Here is an 11,612-nt window from a genome sequence, read left to right as displayed (position 1 = left end):
TTTTTTTCCTCCTAATCTTACCGTAGAAAAATATATCTTTTTCTAAAACTCTATCGAAAAAAAAGTTTTTCAGTTTACGTCATTTCATTAGACGTTTCATTTATATGAAACTCTTTTTGATTAGAATTAAGCTTATTTGATAACAAAAATAAAAAAATATTTTTATATGAAGATATTATTGTTGAACATGCATTGCAAGTGCAAAATGCTAGTATTTGTATATAAATACTTGGCGTGACCCTAGAGCCACATAAAAGCATCTATATTTTAAAGTTCCATAACAACCCTACTCAGAGAGATTTAAATTAGGCTAAGCTTCTATTTTGAAAAAGAGAATCCAGCAGGAAGTCTAAAGGGGTAGCTCTCTTTTAAGTTAGAAATATTATGATTTCATAAACAATAAAAGTTCCATGCTCATCAAAAGTCAAACGTATAGCGATCGTTGATCATAGCAAAACATTCTTTTTGCTTTTTCGTTCGAAGAATGATCATAATAAATTAAGTTTATCTAGAATAAGAAATATATACCAAAAAAATATCCAATATTTTTTTTATTATTTATTCAATATCTATATCTTTAATAGTGATCAAATACGTTTGCGTGCATGCGCATTTAAACTCGCAAATATCAATTACAAGAGCTACCATATTTTTCTGTCAATTTTTGGATGTACTTAATGGATGTCGTTCATCCTTAAAATAATAGATTGCATGAATTATATGGTGATAAGAATTGCATGTAATAAATTCAAGTTTTCTTGTAATTCACTAGATAGACTGCACCTTCTCATTCTTTTTGTTTTTCTCGTTACATTGCTGTTGCCCTCATTTCTTGCTTAGATCGTTTGACATCCCCCAACTTTTCCTCAGCAAGATTTAAATCCTCCTCTAGCATCCTTTTGCATCACCACCATGGTTAGCCTGCCTTTGCTATTTGGTCTCTTTTCATAGTTCCAATTATTTTTCTCTTTCAGAAAACTCTATAGTTTGAACAATTAAGAGTTGCTTCTCTCAGCTATATATATATATATATATATATACCTTCATCTCATCAAGTATCAACTTTGGCTTCGAGGGCTCTGATTGCACTCCTCTTGCGTTCCTGTGCGTTTCCTTTTGGCAACTCCAGCTCTTGCCTAAAACCCTCGCAAAACCCTACCAAGTGGCATCATTCCTGGCGAGAAGTGCAGCGGGGAAACCACTTGCTTATTTCTTCGCATCAATCCTCTCCCCTTAAATGGCCGCCGCGGCCCCCCTGAAGAGCCCTATTTTGATCGCAGAAACCCTAGCCCCGTCGGCGATGGCCGGTCCATGTAGCCCCTCACCTAGCGGCGCCCAGTCGCCCGAACTCTCCTCTCCGCCTGGATTCGAGGCCTTCGATTGGTTCCTCTACGACGCTTGCCCGGACTTCGATCCCGTGAAGGAGTGGCTCGTCGATCCCGACCAGTTCCCGATGCCCGAGGTCGAAGGCAATGGCCCGACCAAACCGGATGGCTCCGACGATCGGAAGAACGTCGAAGGATTCGGCGAGAGTTGTTCCAATCGGGATGCTGGATCCAGGACGACGACCGAATCAGGGCTGAAAGAAGACTTCATGAAAACGTCGATCGATGAAAAGATGGGAAAGGTCACCTTGGCCGAAGACTCTGGGCATCATCATCATCATGGAGGAGATTCCTGTACGGAAGCAGCGGAAGCGAACGTGAACGCCGGTGCAGTGACTAATGTGAGTGCTTTATATGGCGGCGATGGCTCTTCTTGGGGTTCCAGTGTTGCCGAGGGAGGGAATGGAGCGAGGGAAGTCTGTACAGCCAGTGATTCGATAAAGGTGGCCCAGGAAAGCTATGAGGAGAGCAGCAAAGCAGAGACTGAGGAATCAGAAGAGGACAGTGAGTCCTCTGGTGATGGTTCCTCCTCCTCCTCCTCCTCTTCTTCAAGCAGCGAAGAAGAAGAAGAAGAAGGTGACGGTGATGACATCAAGGATCGAAGCAAAGGAAAGGAGGTAGATGAGGCAGAGGAGGTGGAAGAGGGTGAGATTGTTGCTAGTGATGAGAATGAAGAGGAGGATATCAGAGGGCCCATCAGGACCCAGCATGAAGTCGAGGTAATTTGTGCACTCTACTTGAACCGGCTATGTTGCATTTCTTGTATCTTTTTAAAGGATATGTTGGCTTTAATTCTTTCTTGACATACATCGAGCATTTATGGTTTATTATCAACTACATCTTAGCATGTCATATGCTCACGAAGAGAAATACAAGGAATGGTGGATGCTTGAATCTTATACTAAAATTAAACAATATGACATCCATACATGGCTGGAATCAATCCTTTTGCAGTTATAAATAGTATAGGTACAACATAGACATAGATTAATCATAATTTTGTATGGAAGAATAAATTGAATAGGTATGACATTTACTTCGCATTAATCATCGTGGGTATCCAAAATTTACTCACTTTCCATAGGCAATAAACCATGTGAAAGCTACACATTTTTCAGCAATATTCAAAACAAGGTTCGCTGTATCGGTATTGAACCACGTACCAGTGCCATACTAGCATAGGCGTACCGAGTGTCGGTACGGTACGGTACGCAGTACGCTAGGCGTATCGACACTGGCGTACCAATACCGGTACCCATTGGTACCGATACGGTACGTTCGGTACCGACCGGTACATCATACCATGATTCAAAATATATAGGATGAGTGATGAGATGAATAGGGAAAGTTTGCTTTTGTAATATAGTGTCATCTTTGATTATGATTGGTAGAGTTCAAATTTATTGAAAGTATAAAAAGAAATATGAAAGTTAAGATGTTTGCCATGATCTTCTTTGCCTGCATGAGCTAATTTTGACCTGCAAGCGTTGTCCGGTCAATAGGGTTGACTTTGTGGATCGAAGTATACCATGTAAAAGTTTCATAACGTTTTAGTTCTTTCAATTGGATATAAGAGCAACTTTGGCTCTTAATGAATTTATACCAAATTCATGATTAAGGCAAATTTGGGAACATCGTATTTTGCCTTTAGTAGCAAGAGACTTCCATCTAAGGGTGTGCTTGCTTTAGAATCTCTTTGCAAACTTGTTCTTGTGCTTGCTTCCTAAGCATTTTCTTATTGATTTTCATTTTGTGGAGACCTCCTTCACCATACTCACGCTCGAATTTTCTCACACACTAGTCACGTGCTTTTAGTACCTATGGTTTTTTCCATGAAATTTAGATGATCCGTTGGTAGTAGAAAATGCTGGCTTGTCGATTACACAATTTAATCTCAACTAACTTTCAACTTTTTTCCCAATAATTTGTGGAAGTAAATACTTTAAAGCCAAGAGGCATGTTGAAACTCCATCCCATCATATGTATGCTTCAACACTTGAATTATTTCATAATATGAGATATTTTTCTCAATCAATTAAGTGAACAAGGTATGCAAATAGGCAACTTACATAAGCACAGACAACTTCAAATTCAGGGTCCTTGCTTTTTTTAATGCCTAGGACCATTGTATGTCATACCGTATTGAAACGGATGGTATGGGGCAACATCATACTTTACCGGTTCGGTACCGGTGCACAGTATGGGGGTGTATTGAATACTCGGTATATCAAACTGGCCTCTATACCGGGCGTACCGATACAGTGACAGGGTGGCATTGGTACAGGTCCGGTACTGAGACAACGTACCTTGCCTAAGACAACTAGTACCTCTTGAGTCATGATATTCCTTCCTATCTCTTAGTGCCAAACCAGGTTGACATTATCATTCTACATTAGTGTGGCAATTTGAGCAAAAAATGTTAACTCTAGTAGTAAACTAAATATGATCTTATTAAATTTATTGATATATGGGGCAAAATTTACTCGGTTTATAGTAAACAATAAATCATGTGAAATATACTCATTTTCAGTAATTTTCAAAAGTATTGTATGAATGTTGGAGATGAATGGGCAAATTTGCTTTTGTAATATAGTCTCATCTCTAATTGTCATTGGTAGAGTTCAAATTAAGTGGAAGTAAAAGGTAATATGAAGGCCAAGAGATTTGCTGTGATCCTTTTTGTCTTGAGCTAAGTTTGACTTGCAAGCCTTACCCAGTCAATAGGTTGACTTTTGTGTAACGGAGAACACCATGTCATAGTTTCCAAACATTTTAGCCTTTTTGGTTGGATCTTAAAGTAACTTTGGCTCGTAATGAATTGATAATGAATTCACGATTGAGGCAATGCTAGCAACAATATATTTTGCCCTTAGTAGTAGGAAACTTCCCTCTAGGGGGCATTTGCTTCAAAATCTCTCCTTAAACTCATTCTTGTACTTGCTTCCTAGTTCCTAAGCGTTCTTATTCAATTTCTTTTCTGGAGACCTTCACCATACCAACACTCGAATCAGCTCCCACACTAGTCACCTGCTTATAGTAACTAAGGTTTTTCCATGAAACTAGAATATCAATTGGTGGAATAAAATCCTGGCTTGTTGATGACACCATTTAATATCAGTAACTTTCAACTATTTCCCAGTAATTTGTGGAAGCAAATATTTTAAAACAAAGAACCGAGTTGAAACACCATCCCATAATACATATGCTTTCAACACTTGAATTATTTCATTATATGAGCTATTTTTTCAATTAATTAAGCAGATAAGGCGTGCAAATAGGTAACTTACATAAGCACGGACATTTCAAATTCAACGTCCTTGCTGTCTTTGATTTCTTGGACACATAGCACCTCCTGAGCCATGATATTCCTTCCCATCTCTCATTGCCAAACCATGTTGACATCATCATTCTAGGTCAATATGGCAATTTGAGCAAAAAGTGTTAACTCTAGAGTTCAAATTTAATGAATTATGAAAATAAATATGAAGGCCAAGAGATTTCCTATGATCTTTTTTTGCTTGCATTAGATAATTTCAACTTGCAAGCCTTATCCAATCAGTAGGGTTGACTTTGTGGATTGAAGTACACCATGTCAGAGTTTCCTAGTTTTTTAGTTTTCTCGATTGGATCTCGAACTAACTTTGGCTCTAAGTGAATTTATACCAAATTCATGACTGAGGCAAGTTTGCCAACTCTGTATTTTGCCCTTAATCGCAGGAAATTTTCATCTAACAGTGCACTTGCTTTAGAATCTCTCCATAAGCTCATTCTTGTACTTGCTTCCTTAGCATTTTCTTATTCAATTTCTTATTTGGAGACCTTCACCATACCCAATCCACTCCCACACTAGTCGCTTCTAGTAACTAAGGTTTTGTAATGAAACTAGAATATCAGTTGGCAGAAGAAAAGCCTAATTTGTCGATTACACAATTTAATCTCAACTAACTTTCAACTATTTTCCAAAATATTGTGGAAACAAGTATTTTAAAACAAAGAACTGAGTTGAAACACCATCCCATCATACGTGTGCTATCAACACTTGGTTATTTCATTGTATGAGATAGTTTTTCTCGATCAATGAAGCGAACAAGCGTGCAAACGGTGATTTACATAAGCATGGACACTTCCAATTGAGGGTCATTGCTGTCTTTGATGCCTAGGATGCTTAGCACGCCCTTAGTCACAATATTCCTTCCCATCTCTATTGCCAACCCATGTTGTCATCATCATTCTACATCAACATGTTAGTTTGAGAATAAAATGTTACCTCTAGCCTTAAATTATATGGGGTCTCATTAAATTTATTGACATATAGGGCAAAATTTACTCAGTTTCCCAAGGTGACAAATCATGTGAAAACTATACACATGGTTCAGCAACATTTTTGAGTATGGGATGACTGTTAGAGATGGATGGGCATATTTTCTTTTGTATTATAATTTCATCTCTTATTGTGATAGGTATAGTTCAAAGTTAGCTAAAGTCTAAAAAGAATTGTGAAGGCCAAGAGATCTACTGTGATCTTTTTTGTCTGCATGAGCTAATTTCATCTTCCAAGCCTTATCCAATCAATAGGGTTGACCTTGTGGATCGAAGTACACCATATCATGGTTTCATAACTTTTTTTACTTTTTTTTTTTCAGTTGCATCTCGAACCAACTTTGGCTCTTAATAAATTCATACCAAATTCACGACTGAGGGCACGTTTGGCAACAATTATACCCTTAACAGCAAGAAACTTCTATCTATGTTGCACCTACTTTAGAATCTCTCTATAAACTTGTTCTTGCACTTGCTTCTTAAGCGTTTTCTTATTCATTCCTTTTTTGGAGACCTTCTTCACCACACCAATGCTCGAATCCGCTCCCACACTAGTCTGCTGCTTCTATTAAGGTTTTGTCATGAAACCAGAATATCAGTTGGTGCAAGAAAATCCTGGCTTGTCGATCCACAATTTAATCTCAACTTACTTTCAACTGTTTCCCAATAATTTGTGGAAACAAATATTTTAAAACAAAGAATCAGGATGAAGCACCATCCCATCATACGTATGCTTCAATACTTGAATTATTTCATAAGATGAGGTGCTTCAATACTTGAATTAAGCGAACAAGGCAGGCAAATATTAACTTAGATAAGCACGGACTCTTCAAATTCGAGGTCCTTGCTGTTTTTGATGCCTAGGACACTTAGCACCTATGGAGTCATGACATTCCTTCCTATCTCTTATTGCCAGACCATGTTGGCATTATCATTCTACTTCGGCATGGCAATTTGAACAAAAAGTTTTAAGTTTAGTACTAAATTAAATTGGACCTTGTTAAATTTGTTGATATATAGATTTTCTCAATTTCCATAAGCAATAGATCATGTGAAAGCTACACATTTTTCAGCAGTATTCAAAAGTATAGGATTAATGTTTGACATGAATGGGCAAATTTGTTTTTGTAGTATAGTTTCATCTCCTATTATCATTGTTAGAGTTCAAATTTAGTGAAAGTATAAAAAGAAATATGAAGGCCAAGAGACATACTGTGATTTTTTTTATCCGCATGAGCTAGTTTGGAGTTGCAAGCCTTATCCAATCAATAGAGTTGACTTAGTGTATCAGAGAACTCCATGTCATATTTTCCTAGCATTTTAGTTTTTTAAATTGGATCTCGAAGTAACTTTGGTTTTTAATGAATTGATACCAAATTCATGACTGAGACAAGGTTGACCATAGTGGATTTTGCCCTTAGAAGCACGAAACTTCCATCAAGGGGGCACCTGCATCAAACTCTCTCTGTAAACTCATTCTTGTACTTGCTTACTGTTTTCTTAGTCAATTTCTTTTCTGGAGACCTTCTTCACCATATCCATGCTCTAATCCGCTCCCACACTAGTCACCTACTTGTAGTAACTAAGGTTTTGCCATGAAACTAGAATATCAGTTGGTGGAAGAAAATCTTAGCTTGTAAATGACAGTTTAATCTCAATAACCTTCAACTATTTCCTAGTAGTTTGTGGAAGCAAATATTTTAATACAACGAACAAGGTTGAAACACTATCACGTCATTCGTCTGCTTCAACACTTGAATTATTTGATAATATGAGATAGTTTTTCTCAATCAATTAGGCAGACAAGGTATGCAAATAGTAATTGACATAAGCATGGTCTTTGTTGTGTTAGGACACTTAGCACCTCTCGAGTCATGATATTCCTTCCCTCTTATCGCCAAACCATGTTGTCATCATCATTCTACATGGATGTTGCAATTTGAGCAAAAATATTAACTCTGGCACTAAATTAAATAGGGTATTGTTAAATTTATTGACATGTAGGGGAGCTGGTTTACCAGTTTTTCATCACATAAATGCTTCAATACATGTTTAGGGACACCTCTATGAGCTTCGGATGAGAAACTTATAGATACTTCTAGATGCTTCACACTTGATAGTCATTCTTGGTTGCATATGTGCTAGTTTAACCTTATTGTTTCCAAATAAAGGAAATTCATAGAGTTACTTCTTAGACTTTCCATTTCCTTATTTCTCTAAAAACTTTACCTTTTCAAAATGTCTACATAATCATATAGTCTGCTTATGTTGTATGTGTAAAAGTTTCTATGCTTTTCATTGACCCTCATCGTAAGTGCACTGTTCTCATATCTATTGTTCAGTTAACATGGTTCTACTTTCTTGAGTTATTATTTTTGAATTTATTTTACACTATTTACACTCTAATATGATTTGATTTTAGATCTCCTTTCTAGAGCTATGATATGATCTAGTCTGCACGTGGTTTTACATTCATGCAAAATTTTAGAAAGAATAGTCGAGTAACTTGATTCTTCACACTGAAGGTTCTTCCATATATAGTTTGGCGTTCTCGGTTGTAAGTTTCTCATTGTAGTATAACATCCTAACTACAATCATGCAAATACAACTTAGAAGGGTTTTGGATAATAATGAGAGAACCTATACTGCAGGTCCTTCTACCAGTTCCTAAAATCGAAGTATCCTTGGAACCACATCATCAGACTTTACCGGTGGGGGTCATATCATCCGTAAGTTATATGAAACTTAAAACAACTCATTTACATTTTTTGTGGCGCCTAATATTCTCAGAAATGTAATGCTTTGTATGTATAATTCATTTAATATACCATTTTTAATAGTGTATTACTTCTTTTCTGGATGATTCAGGTCAATTATTGAAGAAGAAAAAAATGATCAGGCATGTTACATTACATAAACTGTGGCAAATAGAAACTCATATGTAGGACTAATAAGTGTGTAAACATGTGAACTGGGGCATTTACATTTTGATCTTCCAAAACCTATTAGAGGGATCATCTCTTCATCAAGCAGAATAACTTTACATTCTGGAGAGACAACTGTGGTCTTAATGAATGTAGGCATTGTTAATTTGTTCAAGACACTATTCATCCTGTCAACTGTTTGTTTCAGTATAATATAATCTAAGATATTTCTTCCTTTTCAGAAGAAGTTTCAGAGGTTGGTTAGTCTTAAATCCTTTAGTATTAGTGCTGCCTATGCCTGATTCAGATAATAAGCAAAAACAAGGATCCTCTGGAGTAGTCATTTTCTGGAGCTTGTAACATGATTGCCTTACTATTTTTGCTCTTCTTCTTTCAGATACTGGCTAACCGTGTAATTGTCAACGGTTCAGTGAAACACAATCCTCTCAACGAGGGTTCCATTCTGTGGATAACAGAAACAAGGTCACAGTTAGGTCTGGTAGATGAGATATTTGGACCTGTCAAGAACCCCTACTATGTTGTTAGGTACAATTCAGGCCAGGAGCTACCTGTCGGAATTAGTGTGGGAACCGGTGTCTCTTTTGTCACGGAGTTTGCGAACTGTATCCTCAATGCGAAAGAATTTCATAAGAAAGGATATGATGCATCCGGTGAGCATGACGAGGAGCTGATGGATGAGGCGGAATTTTCTGATGATGAGAAAGAGGCTGAGTACAAAAGATCCCTGCAGCAGGCAAAGAGAGGCCATAACAATAGGCCACATGGGAATCAAGAATCAGTATCTGACATGAAGAGGACCAATTATGAGGATGCTGCGGTTCAAGAGGACATTGCGGCTCCTGCACCTCATGCATCGGTAGCAATGAGCCAACCACTAGTTGGTGTTCCAGGGTCCCTTCAGGCAACACTAGAAACAAGTAATTTGGGTCGTGGTAAGATTTCTTCTTTTCAAGCTGGAAATCCCAGCATGAGTGCTCCTGCCATGGTACCAGCAGTTCCATCTGCAGTGCCAGCTGACAGTGGTTTTAGTGGTCTGTCTCGGCAGGCATTACAGCAGCAGCCTAATGCTGTTTCAACTCATGGATTTCCTCCACATCAGCATCCAAATGCTGTTTCAACTCATGGATTTTCTCCACATCAGCAGCCAAATGCCATTTCGACTCTCGGATTTCCTCCGCAGCAGCAGCCAAATGCCGTTTCGACTCATGGATTTCCTCCGCAGCAGCAGCCAAATGCCGTTTCGACTCATGGATTTCCTCCGCAGCAGCAGCCAAATGCCATTTGGGCCGACGGATTTCCATCCCAGCAGCAGCCAAATTCCAGTTGGGGTAATGCTTTTCCACCTCAGCAGCAGCCAAATGCCAGTTGGGGTAATAATGCATTTCCACCTCAGCAGCAGCCAAATGCCAGTTGGGGTAACGCATTTCCACCTCAGCAGCAGCCAACTGCCTATTGGGCTCCTGGATATGCACTTCAGCAGCAGCCAAATGCCACCTGGAATCATGGTTTTGTGCCTCAGCAGCAGAATATGGGCATGCAGGGAGGATTTCTGATGAACGTATCACCAGGTCAGCAGCCAGGAGAAAACACCTACAATCACCTGCATCAAAATCAAGCTTTTAATAGTTTTCCAAATGGAATGCTATATCAGCAGTTAATTTCTAGTCTCGCAGCCCTGGCCAACACCACCTGGCTGGGTCAGCCAGTGAATCCATCTGCTTGTACCATGCCCCTCGGGTCAGGAGCACAGGGAAACTTCAGCCAGGTAACATTTGGGGGCAATAATATTCCAGAACAAGGGAGTCCAAGTTTTTGTAGCGTGCAGAATCATGAACAGCCACCAACAGCCATTGCTCAGGGGGGTGCCCGACCTTCTACTCAATTCAATCCGGGGAGGTCATTCTTTCGTGGTAGGAAGCCTCATTATAGAGGAGGTCGTCGTTCTTTCGGCCGAGGTGGCCGACCGCAGCGTGGGTAGAGAATTTTGTATTTATTGGATTGCATGCCTTTTTTTCCTTCTTTATGTTAGCTTACTTGCTATATTGCTGATACTTTGGTTGTTTTTTCTGACCGGACAACTTTTGTGGACATGCTATGTAGTGGTTGAACCTTCAAATATCTTGCATCCTTGACATCAAAGGAAAGTTGTTCTGAAAAATGCAGCATAGGGAAGGTTACTTGATCTATGTCTGCATCCCTTCTACAAAGGAATGTATTTGCTGGCTAATTTCATACGACTATAGTGTTTTTGCGGTAGATGATATCGCTATACATTCATTATTGAAAACGGTTACCATAATCAAGAAAATATATCTTTCCTTGTTGAGATTGGAGTATCTTTGTACCAACATCTATCTCAGTCATGATCATTAACCCTTCTATTGGCCGCACCAGCACTATTGGTTAAATAGTATGGCGGTATGATCATTAACCATTGCTCTTTGTTTCAATCCTACTAGCATTTCACTGTAATCCACCTAACTTTAATCCAGTAATTTATAATTACAGGGCATGCTTCTGTTGTGACCCATAGAGCTCGCAGGGCAGTATGATATATAACAGTAATCATATTTGCAGCTTGGCCTTTTGTTGAAAAGAGCAGTGAAAAAAGCAGTTGATGGAAGACAGGGAAACAAGGTATTAGGATGGCCCAAGTTTGCATCTTTACGATGCTTTGAGCTTAAGCGCCCAAGGATCAGCATCTTGGCGCAAAACAACATTGATTCTAGACTGGCAGGAAAGAGGAATAGTGGGGAAATCCATCTTTACACTCTTCATCTCAACGAGAAACAATCAGCAGCCCAGCTTAAAAGCAACATTAATTCAAGAGTCAAGTTCTCAATTTCATTTCTCTACCAAATGCTAGGTAGAAGACGATCATTTTTCTTTATATATATATACAGCAATGAGAAAGAGAATAGGAAGAAAGTTCCACCTTTTCTGTTCTCCACGATTACTCATT

At 38.6% G+C, this 11,612-nt stretch overlaps 1 protein-coding gene across 2 annotated transcripts; it reads left to right on the top strand.

Moving 5' to 3' along the window:
• The first annotated feature begins 1,066 nt into the window (after positions 1–1,066).
• LOC103695803 (uncharacterized) lies at positions 1,067–10,884 on the top strand. Of its 2 annotated transcripts, XM_008777219.4 has the most exons (3): positions 1,067–2,104; positions 8,357–8,434; positions 9,027–10,884. In XM_008777219.4, the coding sequence occupies exons 1-3, from the start codon at positions 1,238–1,240 to the stop codon at positions 10,626–10,628; spliced, it is 2,547 nt and encodes an 848-aa protein (XP_008775441.4). In that variant the 5' UTR covers positions 1,067–1,237; the 3' UTR covers positions 10,629–10,884. The 2 variants fall into 2 exon arrangements, with proteins under 2 accessions (XP_008775441.4, XP_088558055.2); XM_088701929.2 differs by lacking the exon at positions 8,357–8,434 and having other exon boundaries at positions 1,097–2,104.
• Positions 10,885–11,612: the final 728 nt, after the last annotated feature.

This window comes from Phoenix dactylifera, chromosome 1 (genome assembly GCF_051530095.1).
Source record: "Phoenix dactylifera cultivar Ajwa chromosome 1, Ajwa_hap1_PhDact_Kaust_v1.1, whole genome shotgun sequence".
Classification (NCBI taxonomy): domain Eukaryota; kingdom Viridiplantae; phylum Streptophyta; class Magnoliopsida; order Arecales; family Arecaceae; genus Phoenix; species Phoenix dactylifera.
Note: the sequence above shows the minus strand (reverse complement) of the source record. Positions and strands in the feature narration are given on the sequence as shown.